The sequence below is a fragment of the Trichomonas vaginalis genome, chromosome VI, assembly GCF_026262505.1.
Source record: "Trichomonas vaginalis G3 chromosome VI, whole genome shotgun sequence".
NCBI classification, from domain to species: domain Eukaryota; phylum Parabasalia; order Trichomonadida; family Trichomonadidae; genus Trichomonas; species Trichomonas vaginalis.
Window position 1 is genome coordinate 16,211,550 of NC_067208.1, and position 26,361 is coordinate 16,237,910.

General features: G+C 30.4%; 13 protein-coding genes and 2 pseudogenes across 15 annotated transcripts, besides 5 other annotated features; 8 read left to right on the top strand and 7 right to left on the bottom strand.

Annotated features, from left to right (window-relative positions):
• Positions 1 to 335: 335 nt before the first annotated feature.
• TVAGG3_0875100 (CLN3 protein family) lies at positions 336 to 1,616 on the top strand (the record flags this gene model as incomplete). The annotated part of the gene is made up of 1 exon (XM_001301571.1): positions 336 to 1,616. The coding sequence occupies one exon, from the start codon at positions 336 to 338 to the stop codon at positions 1,614 to 1,616; it is 1,281 nt and encodes a 426-aa protein (XP_001301572.1).
• Positions 1,617 to 1,788: 172 nt separating this feature from the next.
• Positions 1,789 to 1,854: a mobile genetic element.
• A 108-nt stretch (positions 1,855 to 1,962) lies between these two features.
• Positions 1,963 to 2,636: a mobile genetic element.
• Positions 2,637 to 2,667: 31 nt separating this feature from the next.
• Positions 2,668 to 5,059: a mobile genetic element.
• TVAGG3_0875140 (MULE transposase domain-containing protein) lies at positions 3,074 to 3,704 on the bottom strand (the record flags this gene model as incomplete). The annotated part of the gene is made up of 1 exon (XM_001277444.2): positions 3,074 to 3,704. A coding segment is annotated over one exon (631 nt), but the record flags the coding sequence as incomplete, so codon positions are not given.
• Positions 5,060 to 7,684: 2,625 nt separating the features above from the next.
• On the top strand, positions 7,685 to 7,920 carry TVAGG3_0875150 (annotated as a pseudogene). Its single transcript has one exon. A coding segment is annotated over exon 1 (236 nt).
• A 24-nt stretch (positions 7,921 to 7,944) lies between these two features.
• Positions 7,945 to 8,160, bottom strand: TVAGG3_0875160 (uncharacterized protein; the record flags this gene model as incomplete). The annotated part of the gene is made up of 1 exon (XM_051250217.1): positions 7,945 to 8,160. One exon carries the CDS (start codon positions 8,158 to 8,160, stop codon positions 7,945 to 7,947), a length of 216 nt encoding a protein of 71 aa, XP_051085692.1.
• Positions 8,161 to 8,384: 224 nt separating this feature from the next.
• Positions 8,385 to 19,844: a mobile genetic element.
• TVAGG3_0875180 (uncharacterized protein) lies at positions 11,124 to 11,657 on the top strand (the record flags this gene model as incomplete). Its single annotated transcript, XM_051250218.1, has 1 exon — positions 11,124 to 11,657. The coding sequence occupies one exon, from the start codon at positions 11,124 to 11,126 to the stop codon at positions 11,655 to 11,657; it is 534 nt and encodes a 177-aa protein (XP_051085693.1).
• On the top strand, positions 11,742 to 12,440 carry TVAGG3_0875190 (uncharacterized protein; the record flags this gene model as incomplete). Its single annotated transcript, XM_051250219.1, has 1 exon — positions 11,742 to 12,440. One exon carries the CDS (start codon positions 11,742 to 11,744, stop codon positions 12,438 to 12,440), a length of 699 nt encoding a protein of 232 aa, XP_051085694.1.
• TVAGG3_0875200 (phage tail repeat-like family) lies at positions 13,883 to 15,179 on the top strand (the record flags this gene model as incomplete). The annotated part of the gene is made up of 1 exon (XM_051250220.1): positions 13,883 to 15,179. A coding segment is annotated over one exon (1,297 nt), but the record flags the coding sequence as incomplete, so codon positions are not given.
• TVAGG3_0875210 (uncharacterized protein) lies at positions 16,168 to 16,736 on the top strand (the record flags this gene model as incomplete). The annotated part of the gene is made up of 1 exon (XM_051250221.1): positions 16,168 to 16,736. A coding segment is annotated over one exon (569 nt), but the record flags the coding sequence as incomplete, so codon positions are not given.
• TVAGG3_0875220 lies at positions 16,905 to 18,063 on the top strand (annotated as a pseudogene). The gene has a single exon. A coding segment is annotated over exon 1 (1,159 nt).
• Positions 18,754 to 19,041, bottom strand: TVAGG3_0875230 (uncharacterized protein; the record flags this gene model as incomplete). Its single annotated transcript, XM_001299880.1, has 1 exon — positions 18,754 to 19,041. One exon carries the CDS (start codon positions 19,039 to 19,041, stop codon positions 18,754 to 18,756), a length of 288 nt encoding a protein of 95 aa, XP_001299881.1.
• Positions 19,845 to 20,715: 871 nt separating the features above from the next.
• On the bottom strand, positions 20,716 to 21,288 carry TVAGG3_0875240 (DNA/RNA polymerase superfamily; the record flags this gene model as incomplete). The annotated part of the gene is made up of 1 exon (XM_051250222.1): positions 20,716 to 21,288. The coding sequence occupies one exon, from the start codon at positions 21,286 to 21,288 to the stop codon at positions 20,716 to 20,718; it is 573 nt and encodes a 190-aa protein (XP_051085697.1).
• Positions 21,289 to 21,325: 37 nt separating this feature from the next.
• Positions 21,326 to 22,381, bottom strand: TVAGG3_0875250 (uncharacterized protein; the record flags this gene model as incomplete). The annotated part of the gene is made up of 1 exon (XM_051250223.1): positions 21,326 to 22,381. One exon carries the CDS (start codon positions 22,379 to 22,381, stop codon positions 21,326 to 21,328), a length of 1,056 nt encoding a protein of 351 aa, XP_051085698.1.
• Positions 22,382 to 22,460: 79 nt separating this feature from the next.
• Positions 22,461 to 23,597, bottom strand: TVAGG3_0875260 (uncharacterized protein; the record flags this gene model as incomplete). The annotated part of the gene is made up of 1 exon (XM_051250224.1): positions 22,461 to 23,597. One exon carries the CDS (start codon positions 23,595 to 23,597, stop codon positions 22,461 to 22,463), a length of 1,137 nt encoding a protein of 378 aa, XP_051085699.1.
• A 225-nt stretch (positions 23,598 to 23,822) lies between these two features.
• Positions 23,823 to 23,887: a mobile genetic element.
• Positions 23,888 to 24,416: 529 nt separating this feature from the next.
• Positions 24,417 to 25,031, top strand: TVAGG3_0875280 (septation initiation signaling; the record flags this gene model as incomplete). The annotated part of the gene is made up of 1 exon (XM_001299881.2): positions 24,427 to 25,005. The coding sequence occupies one exon, from the start codon at positions 24,427 to 24,429 to the stop codon at positions 25,003 to 25,005; it is 579 nt and encodes a 192-aa protein (XP_001299882.1).
• A 162-nt stretch (positions 25,032 to 25,193) lies between these two features.
• TVAGG3_0875290 (SNARE complex disassembly protein family) lies at positions 25,194 to 26,184 on the bottom strand (the record flags this gene model as incomplete). Its single annotated transcript, XM_001299882.2, has 1 exon — positions 25,240 to 26,115. The coding sequence occupies one exon, from the start codon at positions 26,113 to 26,115 to the stop codon at positions 25,240 to 25,242; it is 876 nt and encodes a 291-aa protein (XP_001299883.1).
• Positions 26,185 to 26,361: the final 177 nt, after the last annotated feature.

The following is a 26,361-nucleotide window of genomic DNA, read 5'->3' on the forward strand; positions in this document are numbered from 1 at the left end:
AAATATCGAAAATGATAATCATGGAATGAGCCCATGCCATTCTGATCATGATATTCTAAAATATGAATAGTATTGAGTCAAGATATGCCTTTAAAGTATTTCCTTCATTATTATATTCAATTTCAATACTCTAGAGTTCAATCTTAAAACAACGGAAGACATACTTTTTTCCATGAGTATAACATTTTAAGCTAAGATTTGAAATGAGATTTTAAATAATTGTATGAAAGAATCTTATAAATCTTTTCCGATCAAATATTTAAGTGAACAACCCAATTGTTGTAAATTTAAAGTCCGAAATTGATTATTTAATTTCATTTTTTATTGATTGTTGAATGAATAATTCTGAGGTTGACTCATTTGGTAACCCAGTGGAAACAACCCAACAAAATGAGATTCAGCAACAACCTGCAGATAATATTGAGCCAGTTGAAACCAGCAGTTCTGAGAAAAAATGGAAAATTATTAATTATATTGGAATGTTACTCATAGGATTAATTAATAACCTTCCATATTGGGTTGCATATGCTAACACACAAGCAATTTGCACTCATTTCAATAAAGATGGTTATATTGGTGCTGTATCTTGGGGAATCGTTATTTTATCAATCTTTGCAACACTCGGAAATGCATTTCTTACAAGTAAAAATGTTTCTTACAATATCAGATCGATAATAAATGGAGCTTTTATGTTTGTTGGACTTATCGGTACAGCTGTTGCTCCAAATATCTTTGTAGCTATCTTATTTATAGCATTTGTCGGTGTTTCTTCCGACTTTGGAGAAGGCGTTATGCTTGGTTACTTTGCATCACTAGATAATGACGCTTTACTTGGTGCCTGGGGTATTGGAACCGGAATTTCAGGTGTTTTCGGTGCAGGGTACTCTCTTATTTGCCAAAAATTCAAAGTATCGTATTTCCTATCTTTCATTTGCATGTCTCCAACAGGAATTTTATATCCATTGATCTTTATTCTCATGCTAAAGAATCCAAATACAGCTACAAAAGTTCCTGAACAAGAGGAACCAGAGAAATTAGAAGATATCGAACAAAACGACGCAGCTATTGACAAACAAGATGAAGAAGAGAAAGTTCCATTCTGTTCATGCTCAAATTGGTACAAATCTCTTCGTTTCATTCTCAACAACCTCGCAATGTTTTGTTTCCAATACATTTCTCTTATTGGATTAACAGATTGCTCAATGACAAAGAAGCAGAAAGTCGACGAACCTTTCATATTTGGCTACTTCTCAATCTGCTACCAATGCGGTGGCTTGATCGGTCGCTCAATTAAAAAATGGTTCTTAATTAAGAAATTAGAAATCACAACAGTGATAACAGGATGCCTATTTGTGATTATGCTTGTCAATGCAATTGTCGTGTTCATTGCGCCAATCTATATGCTGATTCCTCTGTTTTTAATCGGATTCTTCGGAGCAATCAGTTACATGTCCGTGTTTGCAGTCATTATGGAAGTTCCAAATACAACACAGAAAGAGCGCGAGATCATTACAAACTACGCTTCCGTTTTTATCGGAGGATCAATTCAAGTTTCGTCGCTCATCACTCTGCTACTGCAAAATGTTATTATAAAGAAACAATGCAGTAGAGAATAACTGTGTTTATATTATAAAGATTTTTTAGAGCTTTTTTTTAATAAAGTGCACTTTGGAAAAAAAATTTCATCATGCCAAAATATTCAAATTTTTTGGGCATCATGACGTAAACCATTGAAAATTGCCGTTAATAAGATTTCGTAAAACAATTGAAAATTGTGACTTATCTTTTGGCATCGGGATTGATCGGGAAATTGGGATCAACTCATTCAATTTTATCCCGATTAATCGGGATAGATTTCAATACTTTACGGATCGGAATGATTTTAGGTGAAGTGAAAATTTAAAAAATTCATATCTTTCTTTATATTTGTTTCTAAGGGTATTCATTTATATTAGCTATCATTTATTACTGAAAAATGCGAAAAGAGATTAAACAGAGTGAGAAATTTAAGTCAGGCTTTACCAAAATTTGATGAAGATGATTTGGAAAGTCCTTTGTCGGAAGATGACTAATTTATTATATTATTTTTTTTATTTTGGTTGAATTAAAGGTTATTTTTATATTCATTGGATTTTGTATAGAATTGTAATTATAGTTTGAATGGAAACAATAAAACATTATAGTGATATAAGACATCTGAGAAAAAAAAATTGTAATTTGACTATTTCAATATCATAAACGCATTTCTATTGTTATAAAAGTCTTAAGTGCTTGTGATCAGACAAATCTGTTTTTCAATAAGACATCTGAGAAAAAAAAATTGTAATTTGACTATTTCAATATCATAAACGCATTTCTATTGTTATAAAAGTCTTAAGTGCTTGTGATCAGACAAATCTGTTTTTCAATAAGACATCTTAGAAAAAAAAATTGTAATTTGACTATTTCAATATCATAAACGCATTTCTATTGTTATAAAAGTCTTAAGTGCTTGTGATCAGACAAATCTGTTTTTCAATAAGACATCTTAGAAAAAAAAATTGTAATTTGACTATTTCAATATCATAAACGCATTTCTATTGTTATAAAAGTCTTAAGTGCTTGTGATCAGACAAATCTGTTTTTCAATAAGACATTCTGATTCAAAACTTTAAATTATATCTCTACCTTTCCAAATCATCTTCATCAAATTTTGGTAAAGCCTGACTTAAATTTCTCACTCTGTTTAATCTCTTTTCGCATTTTTCAGCAATAATTTCAAGTTTGTTCTTCTGTATTTCCTTTTTTGGACGTATGATCCAACTATCGTCATCATCGCTATCAACATTATTCTTTTTGGGCATAGCAGGGTTGGAAATTTCTTTGAAATTTTGAACTTCTTCAACTTCTTTGTAAACGTCGCTTTCAGACGATATAGGTTCCTCGTCATTGTCTGATTCAGATTTGTCTGTAGTACTTTTCTCGTTTGGAGCATTTGAAATTTTTTTATTTTCAAAAGTCTCGGATTCTGAACTTATTGGTGTCTCAAAAGATCCATCTGATAATTCTGGAATAGGATATGGACTCTTTTTACCTTTAGCCTTTACCTCGAAATCATCATCAGAATCATCTGAGAGAGGTTCATCTGTAACTTCTGAATTTGAACTGCTGTGGTCTGAATTTGAATGAGCCTTCTCAATTTTGCTTGTTTTGCGAGTAATTTTCGAAAATTTTTCACCAAGATCACCATTAGGCTTTTGTATGTTCTTTTTTCTTGTAAGACAACGATTACTTCTTTGTTTTGGAAATTTGGTTCGGTTAATTTTCGTGATTCCCTTTTGTTCGATTGAGAATAAATTCTCGGTGAGTAATGTTTTATCGAATTTGTAATTTGATGGATTTGCCATTGATTTGATCACTTGATTAACCACTTTATTCTGGTCATTTGGGATTTCATTGAGAATCTTCTCATCATTTTGAGAAAACTCACCTGTTTCTGGTGTAAAGTCGATTGAATTCTCGTTTACTTGATTTGACTGTTGAAATTCTTTAAGTTTGATTTGATTTTTCTTGGAATTTCGATTTGTTTCGGATAAATAATTTGTAATTGCTTTTTTAATATTTGCTGTGGACTTTGTATAATTGACAGGATGTTTTGCTGGTTTTGTACTGAGTAATTGTTTATCCAACAAGTGTTTATCGACTTTCATTAAGATTGCAATCATTATTTCGAGGCTAGGATGGGCATTTTCTAATTCTTTCGAAAGCAAAGAATGGAAGGATTCAAGAGCATTATTTGTGTAGATATCATCCTCTGAATCTAATTGGTTAATGAACTCATAATCTTTCTTCCATACTTTTTTATAGTAATTTACGAACGGCTTTGCAATTTCTGAGGATGACTCATCGATTAATTTAAGTATTTGATAAAATGAGTCTTTTTCGACGAAAGGTAATGAGGAATAAATTTGGTAAAGTGTAAAAATCTCTTTTGGTATCTCTTGTTTCGGGTATAATTCTTTTATTTTGCGAATTAATGCTTGGCGATAATGAAATAAGCAGCCAGTAACCTTTGCGTTTGGACAAAATAATTTAATGGATTTGTAAAGTGCGATTTCAAAATCTACGTAAACAGTTTTGAAATTGTTGAACCCAATTATTGAAATTAATGCGGAAAATGCGGTTGTATACGCTTCTGCTGTCCGAGATTTCATAAGAATGTGGACAACAGGAATGTATTCATTCGTTGTTTGGTCAAGCACCATTAATGTAAGGAGTTGACCCTTGTCATCGAACTGTCTTGGGACGATTTTAAAGGTACCGTCCAAGAATAATTTTGTTGCTGAGTGACAAATTGAGACAGAACGATCATAACCGAAAATTATTATTGGTTCTGGGTAAAACGCGATGTATTTTAGAAAATTTTCGGAATTTTGTTTGGTAATTGAAAGAATTTGTTCCACAAAATCTGGAATAACCAAATTATGTGGATAAAACTCTTTGTATAATGTGCGTGGTAAATTTTCTGGTATTTTTGGAGGCCTTTCAAGTTTTGTTGCCTCAGAAAGTAAATATGATAATATTTGCGCTTCTGAAGTTAACGGTTGTATTGAATGGTGTTCACGTGTAATTTGCATTAGATCCCTAATTTTTGTTTCTTCTTCAATATCTCTAAAAACTGTACCTTTTGGTGTGCATGAATGCTCACCACTGAGAGGTTCGATTTTTGGAATTTGATTTGGGTACAGTGTCACTTTTATTTTGTAATTGCAGCTTCCTTCGCATTTGTAAACGATTGAATATGAATGTTCGGTGCCGGATGAATCAATTTTGTGAAATTTATAGGGAGGACTAATATAATATTGTGTGTAAACGTTTTTATCGCAATCTCTGAGTTGAATTGTGCAAGCACGCTTTAAATAATTCCATACGTGCTTTCTTAAATTTTTTGAATAATTTGGAAAGTGTAAATTTAAAAATTGATTCAGAAATTCATGCTTATTCGTAGCATCTTTTTGATATATGATAGCTGCTCCATTCAGATCTGAGGCTGAGAAAAATGAAAAGTACGAGGAGGCATATGATTGTCAAAATTTTATAAGTTATATAATAGTGATCTGCACTATTAAGAGGAGTTTTTTCATTACTATTTTTTTCAGATTTCTTTACTTTTTCTGAAATTTAATTATAATTGGATGTTATACTTCAATTCCTTAGTTGATAATAAAAGAACATAATATATGATCTTTGTTTCATTATTTAATTTTGTTCTATTTCCTTTATTTGACGAGAAAAATGAAAATTGTTTTCGAAAAACTCCAAAAAAATTAGAGAAAACCGAATTTGTCTTGAAAAATTAATGATATTAAGCTCATTTTTGAAATTTTTTAAAAATTTTGGTGATTATTCACAATGTCAAAATTGAAATTTATCTAAGAAGGATGCAAATCTCATAATTTAAGGAAACAATTCATATATTTTGAAGGAGTGGAATAAAATTTTAGGCATTTACGATATTATTTTAGAAATTAAACTGATATATGAGAAAATCTAAATTTAGCAATTCTGTCACTTTTTTAAAATATGGATAATATTCTTCCATTTATTGTGAAAATTCTTTCCCAACCATTCTCTAAAGAAGAATTTAATCAATTTATGGATGCAATCTGGGAGATTAAAGAAGATCAAACTGCTGAGGTCTTATTTCATATATGCAATCAGTTTTCATATCTTCAATTTTTTAATAATTTACCATCAAGTTATATTCAAACCGATAATGAATTCGAATTCATTGGATTTTTATGCAATGATCAAAGAATTCTAGACGAATTTATAAATTCCTCATTTCTCAATAACTTTTCGTTTAATTTATTCTACAAATTTGACACTAATATTCAGAATGGAATAATTCAATCGTTTAATTCACAAATAAAAGAAGAATCAGACAAATTCAAAATAATAAATCTAATTATTAACGAAATACCAAAAAATTGCGTGATATCCGAAATACTATTATCATTTATAAATACACACAGGGAGTTTTTGCTTCCATCAAGAGCTGCGGAAATTTTTATAAACGTTATTTCAAATCTTAGTGATGAGACAAGTTACAATGAAGAAAACGTTATTAATATTTACAATATGTTGACGAGAGAATGTGACAAATTACTAATTGAAAATGAAAAATCAATACAAGAAATATTTTCAAACAAACAGGCAATATCAAAGAAAATTCATTTAAGGGTGCGCCCGGGAGGATCATGTAAACTTCAGAATTTAGAACCTTAATTTTTAAGCAATAACTTGGTACCTAAATAGGTAGGAAAACTCTAAAAATATCAAAAAATACAACTTGGCTCCATAATAATCCTGTCATGGTGGCTGTTTGTATCCCCTAGTATTTTCCTCTTGAATCTCTTTTTCTGTCGAAATTAAATTCAAATCTCAGAAGTAGAAGTGAATAATCGGCTTATTACTGCTATTATACGAATAAATAAATTCATTATATTATTTTTATTTACATAATATCTGTTTGAAGTCCATAATTCTATAAATTTTTCTTCAAAAACATTACAATCTTGATAGTTTTGATGCTATATCAGATGCCCATTCTTTTTGATACTCAACATTAAACATAAAACTTAGCCGTTAAGGCTCTTCTGAAAATATTTTTTTTCCGAAAAATTTTCGAAAAAAATCAAAAAAATTAAAAATCCCCGAATCTGCAGGGATTTTAAAAAATTCTTTTTAGTAAAACTTAAGGATATTGTATCAGATATATTGGTATGGGCAAATTCAATTTTAATCCAATATTCATCGAGATATTAAGTTAACGAAGCTTTCCAAATTGAGAGGGTAATCCTCCTCCTCTCAAATAAACGTACATGCGGGTGCACCCTTAATGGGTTATACGATTTTAAACCCATTGCTTTTGCATTTGATAATAAATTAATTGAAAATGCAAAAATTTGGGAATTAATTCCAGATATTGAATATATAACGAATATAACTAATAAATGGTTCAAACGAATTCCAACCACAAAAGTTCTTTGTAAATTAATGATCAAAACCGAGGCCAAAGAATTTCATGAATTTACATATCATCCAAATAAAGTTTCAGAACTAGAAAATGAAAAACTTCAGAAAAAATTAAACGATAGACTTTCAAATGATCGTATTGAAAAAATAAATAAACTAGCAGAAGTTGCATTTAATAATGAAATATTTGATGAATATAACCTTGAACTCAGTGATGGGCTTTAAGGACCCGGGCTCAACGAGTCATGATTTATGAAATCAATAATTTGATTTATTCTTTCTTCAATCTCTTCTATTCTTTTTGTTAAATCATCTATTTTCATTAATGAGGTGATTCTTGATTGAGGAATAGATTTCAAACTAACCACTCCTTTTATTTTTGAAATTTTGAATCCATCAACTTTAAACATTTTATTCAATTTACACGTTGTCAATTCTTCAAATAATTTTTTATTATTAGCATAATAGTCATTAAATTCTTCAACAGATGAAAAAATTTTTATTTCAGTAATTGGTTTAACAACGTTTATTTTTTGTTGAACATTTTCACTTTCATTTATTTCTTCCTCCTCTGTTTCATTTATTTTTAAAATTGGTTTCATTTATCATTAAATAAAATTAGAATATAAGTGATGAAATATATTTTTTAATTAATATTAAATCAGAAATGGCTGCAGGATTCTTTAAAAAATTATGGGAAGGAATTAAGAAAGCTGCAGGTTGGGTTCATAAAAATATTATTAAACCCGTTGCAAACTTTTTGGCACCAGTAGCGAAACGGCAGGAACTATCATAGGTGGAGTATTAGGTACTAAAGCAGGTAATCCGGCGATGGGAGCACAAGCAGGTAACGCAATTGGTGGAATAGCTGAAGGAATACTTAATAAAATAGGGGGTAGATAGTGGAAAATAAATAAAATATTATTTTTATCTTAGTATCGGTTGAAGTCTTTGATAAACTTTTTCTCCTTTATTTAATATTTCTCTTATTGGGGCAGCTTTTGGCGTTATTGATTCAGCAACGTCACTAATTGCTTCTTTATTCTTAAATATCCAATTTGCTCCTTTTTTCATTGTTTCCCAAACTTTATGCGCTCCTCTTTTTACTTTATCCCACAGTTTCTTAAATATACCTGCAGCCATAGTTGATTATTTCATTAAAATTAAAAATTCATTTTCATCTTTTAATTTTGATTTTTTATTTATTAATAAATGACGACTAACTATTTAGTGCCAAACACTAACCGATTAATGGAAATGTGTTTCATTCATTCGAAAAGATAAATGAAATATTCGCAAAGAATGACGGTAGAAGATATTATAGAGAACTTGAAAGTTCATGCTATGACTCTGATACTCCATATTTTGATGATAAACAAACTCATTTAAGAATTACAAATCCGGCTCATGATGTGAACCAATTAGGTGACACATATATTAAACGCAAAGTTAAAGCAACTCTAGTTTCAAATAAAGCTTTCACATGTGATGCCGCTTTTAAATGTATGCGTTTATTCGTTGGTTACAAATCATCAAATCAAAGCTTTAAACAATTAGAAGTAGAAACCGAAAGAGGTGATGCCGGTTATCTTCAGATGGATTGCGCCCGTGAATCTTTCGCATTTGCAACATATAAACCAAAATCAGAAAGGAAAGTTAAAAAGTTTGTTCATTCGTTATATAATAATGTTCAAAAATATGATAACTCAGTATGTGGTAAATATATTGACCCTTCAGAAGTTTTCAAGAAAGCAAATGAAGAAGTTGATGTCACTTTTGATATGATTATTCCGGTAAATGATTTGTTAGCATTTCAGGCGTTCGATGATTATCCTAAATCAATTGGTGAAATCATTCTTAAATATTATGTTTTCAGGGATACTTTAGTATTTTGTCAGGTTGACCCGTTAAGAGTTGCTGATTTACAAAATTACGTTTATGAAAAGATAACTGATGAAAATTATGAAAAGATTATGAATCATGTTTATAAATATGATCGCAAATTCCGACAAATCGGACTTCCTGCCAAATTAATTACAAGCTTAGCCGCTACATCTGCTGACGCAACAGTTGATGACGTTATTATTTCATGCACAAAGATGGAAGTTTTAGAGGATAAATGCATTACACCAGGATACGGTTTAATTGAAGAATCAGTTAAAGCAATACCACGTTTATTCAGTAAGGAAGATCCATTCATGATTCCAGCTCAACATATTGACGTTCGTTCACTAAATGGAGGTTGCATCACTCCTGAAGGTATTAGCTCAGATTTCTCATACGCTCTTCATAATGTTACAGATGTTGTGTTAGCATTTCCGAAGAATGCAATGCAAAGAACAGTTTTAGAAAATCCAACGCTTCGAGGTCTTCAGGTCACTATAGATTCCAGAAACTTCCCCGATCAAGCGATGACCACAGTGGGCGACATATTCTTTACACGTATGCTTCAAGCTTCTGATTTAGATGGAGTGAATGAATGCACAGAAGAATACGAGGACTCATTAACTAGACCACTGAATGATGATAATGGCACGCCATTAGCTAGAACATGGAAAGACCAAACTTCATTCTTATGCACTATTCCAGTTCAACGTGATGGAGCGGGTATATTCTTTGATGGATTAGAAACTTTCAATTCACAAGTTACAGTACAAGTGAAAGCTTATCCAATCATTCAGGGTGAAAATGACACTTACTGTTCAAAGGTGACAAATCCTCCTCAGGTTTGGTTTACTAGGACTACGTATTGGACATGGACACCGGATGAAGGTTTGAAATATCATCCAACAGGTACACCACCACAGTATAGAAGTTCATATGATGAAATATTGATGAATAGAAATGTTTAAAATTATAAATTTATTTTTGATTAAATGGATTTAAATTCATCCACCCCTTATGAAGAATTAGCAGGAGTATATAATACATACGTAGATGATATGATTAATGAAGCATTGAGTGATAATAGAAATGCTCTATCTAAGGAAAAATTAATGAAAATTCCATATTCTGAATGTTACTTAAATTCAATCACTGCAGCAATTGGTAAACAAAATAAAGGTAAAACATTAACGATATTAAAACAAATTATCATTATTGCTAACACTTCCCCCCATTCACATGTGTTAATTTATATCAACCGTTCAGGTTCACCTTCAGATGATACATTTGAATCTTTAAAACATTTAATCAAAATTCCAATTATTTATTTATCACAAGAAGAAGCAGAAGATTATTTAAAAAACTTTTTAATGTATAAAGAATTATATAATACAATCAAGAAGCAAGGATTAGAGGATAAAATTATTGATAAACAACGGGATGAATTATTTGAAACACTTTCTATTTCAAATTTTGATAGAGAATTTTTGCATTCACTCATTTTTCTAGATGATGCGGTGAAATCAAAACTAATAACAAATGAGAAATCATATTTTAATCAGTTATTAACTCAATGTCGACACATTCAGTGTTCATTCTTTATGGCTGTTCAATACTTCAAAGCATTAAGCACAAACATTAAATCAAATCTATCAACACTTTTCATTTTCAGTGGTTTTAGTCGTCAACAGTTGAACGTTATGCTTTATCAAGTGAATTTACCAATGAGCATTAATGAACTTTGCACACAATATCAGCAATTAGGTGAACATGGAAAAATAATAGTTGATTTAAATAAAGGAAGTGTTAAATTTGATTAACTTTTTATAATTAATTTTTATTTTTTATTTATAATTAAACATGACAGAAATAGCAAATCTTCTACAGGTTCCATTAAAACAAGGGACAAAAAAAAGGGTGCATATATAGAACTATGAAAGTTCCAGACGGAATGAAAGAATTAGTCCACATTGTTGCCGGTCTTCAAAAGGATGTTAAACAAATGAGAAACGTTTTAACATTACCAGAAGCTCAAGCATATGCCAAACGTCATGGTCCAAATTGGGAAGCACACGAAGCAGACATTACGGTCCAAATGGAAAACCTGATGTATAAATGAAGTTTTCGTTACTGATGGTCAAGGTAATATTAAAGTCATAAATGGTTACAAATTAACGATAACTGATTATCCTAAACGTAAAGCATATAATGAACGTTATCCTATGCAATTTGATGAAAATGGAAAAGCTGTTAAACAATACATTGGAGAAGGTGAAAATGGTCCAATTAATTCATACCGTTATAATCCATATTCTTATTTCAATGAAGAATTAAATGCTATTGAAGAGGGACCGGATGGATTACCACGATATTCTAACCAGTTTGATGGTCAATATGCAAATATTAGACCTGAAATTCCAGCTATGAAATTCTTTAAAGTTGCTTTATTCGATCCAGTGTTCAATGAACAGAAAGAAGCAATGAAAGCAGAATTTAAACCAATTCAAGTGGCAAGAATTTCTTCATCTTCACTTTCAGAAGCGTTCAAGGAATTGATAAAGAAACCACTTTATTCTCAACAAGGTTATAACTTTGATTTAATTAAAGAAAGTGATAGACGTAAATTAGAAAAATCAGATGGTTTTAAGAATGCATGTAATGAAATGATTAAAGATATTGTAAATGATAAAATAAGACTGGAAGAAACTCAAAGCAATATCAATAACATAATTGGTGCAGTTACAAAGAAAGTATAAGCAAACAATGATGAACCTTGGGATATTACCGTAACAACTAAATAAAACTTTAAATATATTTTTCTTTTTTTTATTCAATTATAAATGAGAAGACGTTTCACAAGTCAAAAGAACACAAACGCAAAAGCAGAGATTACGGTTGGTTATAACGTAAATGATGATAAATCACGAATTATTCAAAATGTTAAAGTTAATGTTAGCCCTGAATTAACAAGGTCAGCAACACAGTCCAATTTATTAACTCGTGACTTACCGAAAAAGGAGGAGGAGCAAAATAAAGAAGATGGAGACCCAATCATTTTATCTGAACCCGGTAAAGAACCTGTTGAAATTCCCACTTATCCAACATACCCCCCACCTCTTTCATCAAACATCGAGAACCCAGGAATCTACGATTCCAGTTGCAATGCGCCATATAAAATAGACATTAATTCTGAATTAATGAAAATTTACCGTGATATAATAATTAATAATTATGATTCAATAATAAATTTAATTGACCAATCCGGTTTAATTATTTTACCTTATGAATCATTAATTCACATTATCGCCATTCTTTGTGATGTTCAAGATTCAGACGTTAAGATTCAATTTTTCATAGATGATGAGGTTTCATGCTGCGGAACAGTTGCAAAAATAAATCCTATAAAGGATATTAGCACAATTAAGATATCAAAGAACGGAACAACAACTGAACTTCATTTAACATATAATGATATTTATAATAAAATAGTTGATGAATATAAAATATCACTTGAAAAATTCTTTGTTAAGACTATTTAATATTCAAGCATTAACATTATCGAATAATAATCCTTTGAATCATAATCAATAATAATTGACCTTTCACCAGTTTCTATCGTTTGTTTTATTCTTTTTGTTCCCCACTATCCGGATCGGTCATTGTAATTGTTTTTGTTATAGTATCAGCTTTATCTTTAACTTCAATCTTTTTTCCATCGGGATATTTAAACCAAAATTCCAAAAATTCGATATTGTCAATCTGTTCATATTTTAATCTATCAATTACATTTTTAATACCATCTGAAAATCTTATGAAATGGTCATTATATGGGTTTGATTGAACTAAATTTGAATGAAGTGAAATATAACCTGTTGATGAATATGACATTGACTCATATTTTCTGAAAACACTAAAATTTATAACATGAATGAATTTCTTATTCGTTGAATTTATGAATTCTTGAGGTAATCTTATTCTAGTTTTATTTATCACTGGAAAATAACGCTTTACCATATTTTTAATCGTAATAAAAATGTCAATTATCAATATTATTTCGAATAATAACTGTGAATTAAATTTAACAGTTAGCGGAATTTATAATGTTACTCTCGTTTCTGTGAGTGGTAAATTTAATCCTATTCTTTTAGACCCTTCAGATTATATATCATTTATTAAAGATGACCGTGAAAAAACGTATGATATGTATATAAATAATGTGATAGCGAAATGGGATATTAACATGATTTTAAGTTATTTAAATGAATCATTTATCGTATGGTATGAAGAAAATTTTAAATCAAAACCCGATAAACTTTTTGAACTTGATGAAATAAATAACCTTATTAAATTCCCGCTGAAAATTAAATTTTGTACTCCTCATCTTCGTTCATTGTTGGGAATATTAAATTTTGAAAAAGATGTTGGGGATGTTTTGTATTCTGACACTGGTTCCAATTTCATTTTAATCAAATGTGATAAAGTTAATACCCCAATGAGATTTTCACATCAAACATTTGACCCTAACTCTTACCCATCAATACAAAACATTTTATCCATCAACTTAAACACATTTTCTTTATCATATCCGTTTCAATTATCCGGGAATTCATTTATTCTTCATTCAAAAGATTTATCAAATATTAAATTTAGAATAACTGACCTATTTGATTGTGATTTAGAATTTATGAATGAAATATTATGGCAATTTCAAATAGAAAAAATAGCTGATGAGATAACAGATTAAATATTTATTTTTAAATCATAATAAATGATTAAACAACAGCAACCACAACAACTTAAGGCACAAAGCACCCAGGTCCCTCAGACCATTACATACGCCATATATGCATATAATTCAAAGACGGCAGAACAAACGCAAAGGTTGAAATATGGAGATTTGGAGATAGTATTGAAAAATGACCATTTCGAATTCGTTTGCAAGGGTGGTGCAGTGATATCAAATATAAAAGAAATTTTATTTATGAATTCAAAAATTAAAGGAATAACGGATGATATAACATCAATTCCACCAGAAGAACAGAGATATTACGCATTAAATGCATTTCCTAAAGTTTTGAAGATTGGAAGATTTAATTTAAATGAGGAATTCATAAAAGGTTTCCTAAATGACATAATGAAGAAGGCAGATAAGGAATATGTGGATGAAAAAGATAATGAAATTAAAGAAAGGGTTGAATGGTATCATGAATGGACATCAAAGATTTTAAAAACTAAAGCTGATACAGGATGGGTTTCAGGATGTTTAGACCTTAAAGCGGATAAAACATATGTTAACGATGAGTTAGAGAAGAAGGTGGATAAGGAATATGTTAACGATGAGTTAGAGAAGAAGGTGGATAAGGAATATGTTAACGAAATATACCAAAGTTTGATAGGAACAACTAAAAATATTGAAACTATTGTTGGTGACTTTTCTGTCAATGAAGAAAACAAATATTTTAGATGGGAGTTTGTACACTCCTTAAAAAATGGTATACGGTGTAAACTCATTCCGAAAAATAACAATGAAATGTATGTAGGCTATATAAAGAATGATGGAACACAAGTTAAAGTTCCATTAGACAACAACTGCTACTTAAACATATATGGAGACGAACAAAAGAAATATTTAAGAGTTTATGAAATGGCAGGTATGACGTTGGCTGACCCAGCTCCAGCACCATATTATTATGACTATGGAGATGACGACAGAACACCACATGTAGATGAACAAAAGCTAACATTATATTTAGATTATTATAGATATAAAAGATATAATGCAATAGAAAAAACGAGAATAGTATATTATTATACAGATGACAGAAATAAATATTATAGTCAAGATTTTACCTACCCTGAAAACATAAGATTATATTATAAAAAATATTCTGACACAAACCAGAAGAAACCTGAAATAGTTACACTATATTTTAAGTTCAAAAGAGACAATCCTATATTATCTCATATGTTTGATTTAATGAACCCAGTAGGTTCTATTTATACATCTATGGATGCAAGAGGTCCTCAAGTAATGTTTGGTGTTGGTGCATGGGAACAAATAGTTGACAGGTTTTTGTATTGTGCAAACTCTTCAAAGGAAACAGGAGGAAGTAAAACGATTTCAGGTGAAAATTTACCTGCACACAGTCACTACATAGATTTAAGTACATCTCAAGCGGGTTGGCATAAGCATAGATATTGGGATTGGTCAGGAATGACAAAAGGTAAAGGATATGATGTTAAAGACGACGTTAAGTTTGCTATAAATTGTTACTGGAGTGACACTCAGGGAGAAGGAAACCATACACATTTCGTTTCAGGATATACACAAACAACGGGACAAAGTAAAGAATACATGCCACCATTTATGACTGTATTCGCATGGTATAGAGTTCAATGAATGTGCTTGACCCAAAGGTCTGGGCTTACCGAATGAACTAAATATATTTTATGTTTGTAATTAATTAGGTAATGAAGTAATGGATGAACTGCAGAAAAGAAGTTAAAACTTGGGGTCGTTTTGTACAAAAATATTGTGAGTAAATGATTTAGGTTATTCAATAATTAATTATTTTGAAGAACTGAAGGGGTCACCAGGTCACCAGGTCACCAGGTCATTTAACTTCTCTGAAAAAATGTGACAACATGACATTTTGACAACATCACAGGAGGAAGGTAGTTATGACTTATTTTTGAAGAACTGAAGGGGTCACCAGGTCACCAGGTCATTTAACTTCTCTGAAAAAATGTGACAACATGACATTTTGACAACATTTACGAAAATTTGATGTAGTCCAAAAATAAAGTTAGTTTTAAAATTATTTTTATTTTTTTATTCCTATATAAATGACAGCAACAAACAACAACAACAACTATATCGTTTCTGATGAACAAGTTATTGATTCATTAGCTGAGGAATTAGTTGTGGCAGAAACTAAAACCCTCAACGAAAGAATTGGTGAAAACAAGATTGATTTACATAACTACCTCAAACATGATGGAGGAAGAGGAAGGAAAACTGGTACAGCTTTATTAGTAAATAAAATTTCAAATTTAACGATTATAGATGTTGATATCAATAAATCATACAATGATGAACTTAAAGAAACAGTTAGAAAAGACATTCTATCAAAACTTTCGGATAAAGATGTTATCGTTAAAACCGCTTCAGGAGGTCTTCACATTTATTGCAACACTAATTTCTTCTATGCAGTTTCGAACAGAATGATTAAATGTTATTCCTGCAATGATTATGATATTGATATCATGACTTCTATGGATGATTCAAAGCGTTCATTAGTGGTTATGGCTGAATCAAGAGTTCGCAAGAATGCAACAGAACCAATCAATACATACTCATTCATTCGTGGAAGTTATGATTCAACATTAACTAGAACAGTGAATGATATATTAAATGATTTGAATATTAAGGTAAGAGTTGAACAGAAGAACGAAGAAATAAAGAGTATAATGAATGAAAACAAAGATGTAAACATTGACGATAAACTTGCCCAGAGCATAGTTGATGGCATCTGTGATTTTGAAGTACATAATGACGGTGGAAACATGAATTTAGAAAAAGAAGTTACATTATTCACACTGTTTCAAGCAATTAATTCGTTACCTAATCATTTAATTAATGAAGCATACGATAACGTTTATAATTTCTGCAATTTAACTGAAAATGCAAAAAGTAATTTTGAAAAAGCACGTAGTAGATATGCACATTTAATGACTTCTCCATTTGTTTTGGTGAAGATTCTAAAACTTTATCAAAAGGAATATTATGATGAATATGTTTTACCTTTATTACGTAAGCCAAAAATAACATTTGATATCAAACTTGATGACTCGTTTTTGATAACAGATATTAGACGCAGGGCTGAAAATCATCAGTATAAAAACAGTTCTGAAGTAATTGAGGATTTATCACGTGTAATCCGTTTTGTAGATTGTGGAAATAAATATTTCATTCAAAAGGACTATAATATCCACACGACAAAATGAATCAAATATCATTCGTTCTTCAATCAAACATGAAAGAGTCACTCAAAATGATTAAATTATTTAAAGAAGAAGGTAAAACCATAACAGCATGGGATGTACTACTAAATCAATTATCCTCATTAACCGTTAAGGGTGTTTGCTTTAAATCTGATTCCCCAGATGTTTTCTCAACGTTTCAGGGTTATAAATACAACATTCTTGAAAAGCCTGATTACTCAAAAATTGAGATGTTTATGAATTTCATTAAAGAAGCCATTTGTGATAATAATGATGAAGTGTATAAATACCTTCTCGGCTGGATTGCATCAAATGATTCAACATCCTGGAATCAAGAATGAAACAGCAATTATTTTGAAAGGACTTCAGGGAACAGGTAAAAACAGATTTACAGACATTATTTCTGAACTTCTCGCAGGTTATTCATGTAAAAACATTACTGAAATAAGTGAGCTAACGGGTAATTTCAACTCAGTAGTTGAAAATAAAATGTTTCTTGTACTTAATGAACTCAAGAATGTAGGTGAAGACAGACTTGCAAACTTCAACGCTTTGAAATCAATTATTACGGATAATGAGATTAGAATTAATGAAAAGAATCAACCCAGAAGAACTGCTCAGAATGTTGCAAACTTCATTTTCGTAACTAACAACGTCTACCCTGTCAAAATTGAAGTTGGAGACAGAAGATACGTAGTTTTAAGAGTTAATGGTAAATTCAAGGGTCAATTTGATTACTTCAAGAATTTAATGGATTCATGCACTAAGGAATTTTATGATAACCTTTTAACATATTTTATGCAATATGACCTTTCATCATTTAATGTACGAATCATACCGATGACTGAAGCCAAACAAGATTTAATTGAATTATCAACAAATCCTTTAGATGAATGGATAAATACACATTATGATGAATTATGTGCAGGTATGACGTGTAAAAATGCTCTATTCTGCAAACCATCAGACATGAAAGACAAAAACTTTCAAATGAGCATTAAGGATAAATGTGAAAGGAAACAAAGAAAAATAGATGGTAAACAAACATGGTATTATGTTTTGAAAGAAGAAATGAAAGGATTATATAAACAAATTGAACCAAACGATAATGAGGAATCATTTACTGACGATGAAATACCTGTGAATGAAGCTTTATAAAGTATGACTGGAATTTATTTTTGCCTTCCTCCTGTGATGTTGTCAAAATGTCATGTTGTCTCATTTTTTCAGAGAAGTTAAATAACCTGGTGACCTGGTGACCTGGTGACCCCTTCAGTTCTTCAAAAATAATTAATTATTGAATAACCCATGATGTTGTCAAAATGTCATGTTGTCTCATTTTTTCAGAGAAGTTAAATAACCTGGTGACCTGGTGACCTGGTGACCCCTTCAGTTCTTCAAAAATAATTAATTATTGAATAACCCATGATGTTGTCAAAATGTCATGTTGTCTCATTTTTTCAGAGAAGTTAAATGACCTGGTGACCTGGTGACCCGGTGACCCCTTCAGTTCTTCAAAAATAATTAATTATTGAATAACCTGAAACCATTAATGAAAACATTATTTTTGGGTTATTTACACTCATTACGATGAAGTCATGACAAATCATTTCCGGGACTGTTGTCAAAATGTCATGTTGTCACAAACTTTAGAACGGCATAATTTAAATTTTTATTTTTATCATAAATGAATACCCCACAAGCTCAAAATTTACCACGAATCATAACAAGGGAGGAAACGATAAAAATGATGCGAGAACTTGCTAAAAATAACAAACCACTAAAACTGAGAAAATGCGGTTATGCAGTAATGATGGAAAGAGAGATGTTGTCAAAGAGGAATAAAAATTAAATTTGGATTGAGTTTAAAAATTCATCTTTATTAAATTCATCTCTTCCAATCAATTTATTTATTCTATTAAATTCTTTTATTTTTGCTTCACTCAGTTTAAGGATTGAACGGTAAGTTTCTAATTTTTCGATTATTTCTTTATCGTTTTCAGTTCCATTAGTTTTATGGGCATCAACCCCACCGCATTGTGGCTTCTTTTTGTAATAGCATATTTTTGATTTAATTCTGTTTAGTTTCTTTTTATATTCATCGTCTGGACTCTTGACTGCTTCGTTGTCACTCATTTCTTACGAAATAAAAAAAAATTAAATATTATTTAAATATAATGGAGTAATAAAATAAATCGGAATTTCTATTAATTTATTGTCAACTTCAACTAATGCATTACCGTTAATATAGGGTGTCCAAAGGTGCGTTTAGCTATTGTGTCAAATCTTCGTCTTCTTTTTGTCATTGATTTATCAGTTTTTCCATAATCGAGATGAATTAAAACTTTATTTCCTTGTTTAAAATTCATGAGCCCCGAATTAATTTGTTCACGTTTAACATCATTCAACCTTTCCATTTGCTTTCTAATATATTCCCATTCTTTTGAAGTATCATTTTTCATTTCCACTGGTTTCATGTTTATAGTTCTATGCCATGTATTATTGTAATAATATACTAACTGCTGTATGATGGAGTCATGATTTCCATCCCAGTATATCTGACCGTTAACCCCTAACGCATCTCTAAGAGTTCTCATTACCGCATCAACTATTTTATTATGAAACGTATATGGAGAGGATGAAAAGAAAAAATTAATTTGTGGGAAATAATGAGTCATAGCTGCCTGAAATCCTTTATCACCATCACCCCTGATATTATCTACTCTTTCATGATCTAGTAAGTATTGAATAGCTCTTCTTGTTTCCTGTTCTGTTTTCCCTTTCACCGGAATGCAATATAAATATCTAGTGTTAATGTTAATGACAAATAAATAAGTAACGTTTCCTTTTGAATATTCCAGATGATCGATTTCGTATGAATATGGATATGGTGCAAATGAAGGGCGACTAAATTTTTCCTTTAACGGTTGAATTTTGGTCAATTGGTTTATTTAATATCTTGAAATCCTTTTTAAAATCTTTTTGCTTCTTTAATGTTTGAAATGGATATAATAAAGTGAATGATGAAGGATTAACTGAAGGAGGAGGAGGTACTGTCGTTGGAGGTTTTGGTGTTGCAAGTGGTTTAATTTTATCTGCTTTGATTTTGGATTTCATTCCTTCCTTCATTAATTCTGGATGTATTCTATTCATTTGTTTTAAATATGCTGTATATAAAGGTTTGATATACTTTCCCGCTTCGAGTTTATGTTGAAGGATGAATTCCAAAAGTTGATCTTCATTTAAAAGTCGGGCTGAATATGGTTTAACTAATGAATCATAAATTAAAGCTTGTGCATCATTTATGGTCTGAAGGACCTGGGTGTTTTGCGGCTTTGGTTTTTGTTCCTTCGGCTTTTGCGGCTCAGGATTATATAAATTATATAATTCATCAATATCTTCTTCTGTTAATACTTTATTTTTGAAATCTTTCAACTGTTTAAGCTGTGATTTAGTTTTTCCCTTTGAATATTCATTATTTTTAATTTTGTCTTTAATTTCAGAAATTATTTTATCATGATATTTCAAAATTTCATTTTTATAATATGGATAATAATATTCCATATCATCACCCGTTATATTTTTATCATGTTTTTGGAGATATGATTTTAAATCGTAATAACTAAGAAAATTTTGATTAAGTACTAAATCATCAATTAAAATTTTTAAATCTACGCTATTCATTTATATAAAAATAAAATCAATGTTTTAAGGGTGCCCACCTCTTTGAATCATAGTATCAAAGCCATCATTAACGGTTCCTTTTGTCTCTTCTGTGGCATTTCATTAAGAATAAAATTTTAAATTGTATTAAATAAATGGCATACAACATCCATTTTCACAACATACAGCCTTAGTGTGTGCTCCTGTTAATGCAGTCTTACCAATTGTTAAGCGAGTCATTGACCCATTTTTAAGTTGTAAATTAATATTTTGACCATCAAATATCACTTTATCATTTATTATATCCAAATAATTTTTAGGTGTTAATTGTTTATTTTGTCGTAAACTAACACCTTTCATTTTTTGTGCAATCTTTTTAAAATCACTTCCATCAATTGAACCGTTGAATGATGTATAACACTTAGGACATAAAGCAACCATGTTATCACCTTGTTTCTCAATTGCTAAACCCAATAACTTCTTCTCATGTGCTTTTTCTTCAGCTTTATTCTTTAATTTAGGTTTAAATTTCTCATCAAAACAAAAGAAATCAAAAGGTGCGAATTTGAAAATGTTTTTATCATAAAATTGTTTATCGGTAACAATTGCTTGAAATGCTTGAGTGTTAGGAAGATTTGGGTCGCCAGCGATTGCCCAATAAGATGAATCAGTATCACCTTCAATGAAATGAAAACGATTAACATTCAAGCATTTATACATAAAATCATAAATGAAAACCAAATACCAGTATTTTGCGTTATCTAAGCATTGATTTTATTTTCCATTTTGCAGTGTTTAAATCACGAAGAATTAAATTTAAATCAAACTTTCCCGAATTAAAACCAATGATATTCACTTTATTAAATTCTTCATCTAAAAGCTCTTTCATTGCTTCCTTTTGTTTCTCATTTAATGTATTCATTAATTCTTCATATTGTTCAATATTTGATTTAGCAACTAATGAACAGGTTGAAAATAAAAATTCAATCCAATCAGAGATGAACGAATCACTTGATGTTAAGCAAAAATTCCTCGTAAATGTTTTATCACGGTCTACGACCTCGCCGCTTTGCGGCTTTATTTTGACAGTTGATGATACCATAAATGGTTTTAAGTAAGCGTTCAAAGTTGCACATTCAGAAAGTTGAAGTTCTTCTTTAGTCTCTAATGTTTCGAAGTCAAAAGTAATATAATATCTTGTTGGTTTATAATATTCCTGCAAATTATGTGCTAATAGCCATTGATATATCTTCTGTTTCGTGATATGTGGTGCATATGGTTGTTGTGTGTTTTGCAATTGAACGTCTTGAATTAATCTTCCATTATTTTCTTTACATTTCTCACAATGTTTTAAAAATCTTCTTTGGTTTTTCCTTTCTGGATCATCACGGATAGAATATACTTCTTCTTTGCAAAAGGGGCAAACTTTATATCCTGTGAGTGCTTCAACGTCTGTAATTCTGTCAGCGTGAAGTTTTCCACATGGACTCTGTGTTAATAAAATATTTACTGTTTCAAATTCTGGATCTATCATTATTGATTCCACTAATGGAAAGTCTACCTTGTTAATGTCTACGTCTTCTGGTTGAGGGTCACAATAATAAAAATCAATATTAACGTTTAACATTCTTGCTAACCTCTCACTTTCTGATGAAATGTCAAATCCTTCATATGCATCTATGGCTTCATTTAAATAACTTCTACGAGTTTTAGGATTAACACCATCAGGAATGTTATAGAAGCGTTTAAATAACCTTCTACCTTCTGCTCTTATTTGATTATCATTCATTTTAGCTGTTCCATTTTTGTTCATTTATGTAAGAATAAAAATTAAAAAATAAATAAAAATAAAGTTTATTTTTTTTAAAGTCCGAGACTCAGAGAGTCCAGGGCTAAAGTCCATAAAATGAATTAAGAACACATAAATTTTTATCATCTGCGACGTGACGAATACATTTTAATTTACTCAAGAATGCGTACCCTGATACATTAAATCTAATTCCTGTCTTATTTAATTTCACAACTTTGAAAAGGAATGTATGAATAGCTATAAAATGATGAGAAGATGTTTTATGGGTTGCTTCCATTTTTTCTGAAATAAATGAATAAATATAATGTTTATAAGTTTTCATATCTTTTATGTTCTTAATAACGAATGGTATAGACCTTTCAACTTCGTCTTCCTTCGGTGCTGTTCTTTCATATGAAACATTATTGGTATCTTCAATAATGAAACCACAATCGCATAAAATTTTATATGTACCAATTGTTTCTTTTGATATTTTATCTAACAAATCAAAAACTTTATCAACACCTGTACATTTATTTAAATAATAATTTGTGTAAATATCATGGTCTTCTTTCTTAATCGTATTAGTTGCATATGTTACATTTTTCAGTGCTTTTTTGAATTTTTCAGAATCAAGAGGAGGTGAAAGTAATATACATGGATAATCTCCATCGTCAATAAACTGAAGCTTATGTTTATGAATAAATTTTGTGCCTTCTTCTGAAAGTGTTTCATCTATTTCGCCATCTAATAAATTTTGTGTTGATTCTGAGACATAATTTTTATATCTTTCTTCATGAGATTTCTGAACTGCTGATTCTGAAGCTGGGATATTCATTAAACCCTCTACTTCATTCTCAGCATTTCTCAATTCACTAATTCTTTCATCTATTTCATTTCTTAATTGTTCCAATTTCTCAATCTCATCGTTATAATATTCATCTTGTTTAATTTTTTCTTCAAAATATTCAGGAGGTGTTTCAAGGCTCTCTGAGCCCAGGTCCTCTGGACCATAAAGAGGAATATTCTCCTGTTTTTCAACTTTTTTGGGATATAAATATCTCATTATAGCCTTTTTAGTAATTGGTCCGTTATATTTAAATTCATTCAACAATCTGGAAAACTCTTTCACATTCTGCATATATGTTGGATAAGAACCGTCTCCAAAATTTTCTAAAATATTTTCTAATTCTGAATTAGTGAACTTTAAAGATTTCAATGAATTAGTTGTTATACTCATTTATTATAAAATAAAAAATAAAAAAAATAAATTTAACTTAGTTTTAATTTTACGTAAGAAGTCAATTTTTTAAATCTTGATTTATTCAAAAACGTAAGAATAAAAACCGTAAGAATCATACATTTTTTACTTCATATGTTAAAAAAAATGATACAAAATCGTTCAATATTGTATGAATTCTTACGTTTACAAAAAAAGTCACACAACCCTTCAACATATACTACTCTAATCTAATACTCACGAATTGTATTTGGAAAAGCGATATTCTGCAATACGTTTTGGAAAACTTTGAGCAAGTATACATGTGAATAATCTTTAATACGAAAAATCCTATTTATTTAATAGTATTAGCAATTGAAAACTCCAAATATTAAGCATTATTGTGAATATAGATCAAAAATATTGTGATATGGAGAGTATAGAATGATTTATACTCTAAATACTAATAATATTATACTATCATCGAAATTAGATAATGATATCCATTCAACTTATCTTAATTCTCGATTTAATCACGGTTTCAGTTAGTCATTAACACCCAATATCCAGTGTGGAACCACTTCTGATAGCCCCTAAAAATTTATTATCGTCATTTTCGGAAATTATTTTAATTTCATAGTCAGTATAATACCCGTATAATAAGCTGATAGTGATATTATTCTCAATTTTGTGATGTCACTTTTTAACATTTTATATGGTTTCAAATGTTTTCTCAATAAATATTCTAGGAAATCATATTGACTCTTTAAACATTCTATTTTTGCTATGAAAATATATAGATAAAGTATCAGTAATTTTTGAGAATATTTGTAAAGTAGGTTTAAAATTAATGACCGAGTCAGCAATTACTGTGAAGATTGCACTTATCGGCTCTTCGATGGTTGGAAAAACCACACTTATGGTTAAGTACTGCAAAGGTACTTTCAGCGAAGATTACATTGCAACTCTTGGTGTTCAATTCCTTGAACGTCAAATCACTGTAAAGAATACCCCTGTAAATATCGTAATATGGGATATCGGTGGACAGAAATCATTCATGGATATGCTCCCTGTCTGCTGTGATGGTGCACATGTTCTTATTTTCATGTTTGATCTTTCAAACATTACTTCTTTAACAGCCTTGCGTGATTGGTATAAGAGCGCTTATGATTGCAACCCATCGGCTCGTGTATTCCTTGTCGGAAACAAGTTCGATTTATACTTTGAACAAACTGAAGAAGAAAAAATCGCAATCACAAACAAAGCTAAGAAATTTGCTCAAGCTATTGGTGCTCCTTTAATGTACTGCTCAAATACCCATTCCATTAATGTTAAGAAACTTTTCCAACTCATCATTGCCCAAGTTTTCGGTCTTGATCCAAGAATTGAACAGTGCTCTGATCCAAATGAGCCAATCGTCATTTATTAAATAAAAGATTCTATATACAATAATTTGGTCGATTGTTTTTTTTTTTCGATTTAAATAGTATTCTTGATTTGTTAATAATGAATTAATATATTCGCAAATCTATGGAATACATTAGACTTGTCTAATTCAAATCAGAATTCTTTTATCAAAAAAAAATATTGTGGACTTTTCTAAAATAATCATCTAATGAAGAAAATTAAATATTAAATTTATCAAATTTTGAAATAAAAATTCTTATAATAAGCCATTTTCTTCTTCTTCATCACCTGTGTTGCCTTGGATAATATTCATGATATCTGTATGAACTTCTATGTGCCACTTATCAAGGCGTTTAATTGAATCATACTCTGCAACGGCAGTGGCGCGAGCTTGATTATCGTGATTTCTAAATGCTTCAAAGAGTGCTTTGAGAAGCTTGTATTCGCGGGTAGAATCAAATTGAGGAGCTGCATTGACAAACTCATCGCACATTTTTTCAGCACCAATAAGATCGCCGGCAGCAAGTTGACAAAGTGTTGCCTTTTCCATGTACTCCGTGGCAGCAAGTTGTGTTAAGCGATCTGCAAGACGGATTTCGGCAACCTTTCTGTATAATTTGGATGCATCAACATAATTCTTCTGTCCACTCTTGATATCTGCAATAGTAGTAATATGCTGACAAGCTGAGGAAGGTTGGTTCTCATCTTCATATATCTGAACTGCTTCTTCAAGGACTTGAACAGCTTGATCTTGATTTTCATCTTCTAAGAAGACCTTAGAAGCTTCAACAAGAAGTTTTGCAGCCTGAGATGTTTTGTTACTTTCTCTATAAAAGTTTGCAGCCCTAATGAACATGTCAATGGCTTTTGAAAAATTCTGAGCCTTTGCATAAGCTTTTGCAGCATTTTGAAGTTCGTTAGTTGAACTGCTTACATCGCGAGCTCTTTCGTAGCATTCGGCTGATTTTTCATAAGCTTCACCGGCTTCTTGGAAAAGTCGTGCTGCTTTAAATGAATTGCCGGCAAGATTAAATAATGGAGCTGCCTGCTCATTCTTGCTTGCTTCAGTTGAGAAAAATTTGTTTAACTTCTTCTGTGCCTCCTTGATGTATTCTTTAGCTCGGTCTTCCATATTGTTTCTAATATGATGTCACATTTTTTCATCGGTGAGTTTTTGATTTCTGATTGTTTCTTATCATAAAAAGAGCACTACCTGCACATTGAAATCCAATTAACGATATCAATTTACATAATCATTTGTCTAAAAATTATTCATGCCAATTTATCTTTTTCCTAAAACCATGCTTCCGATTGCACTTCTATCAAATTACGTCAGATAAACAAGTTCCATAAAAAAGTTCTATAAGATTCAATAATT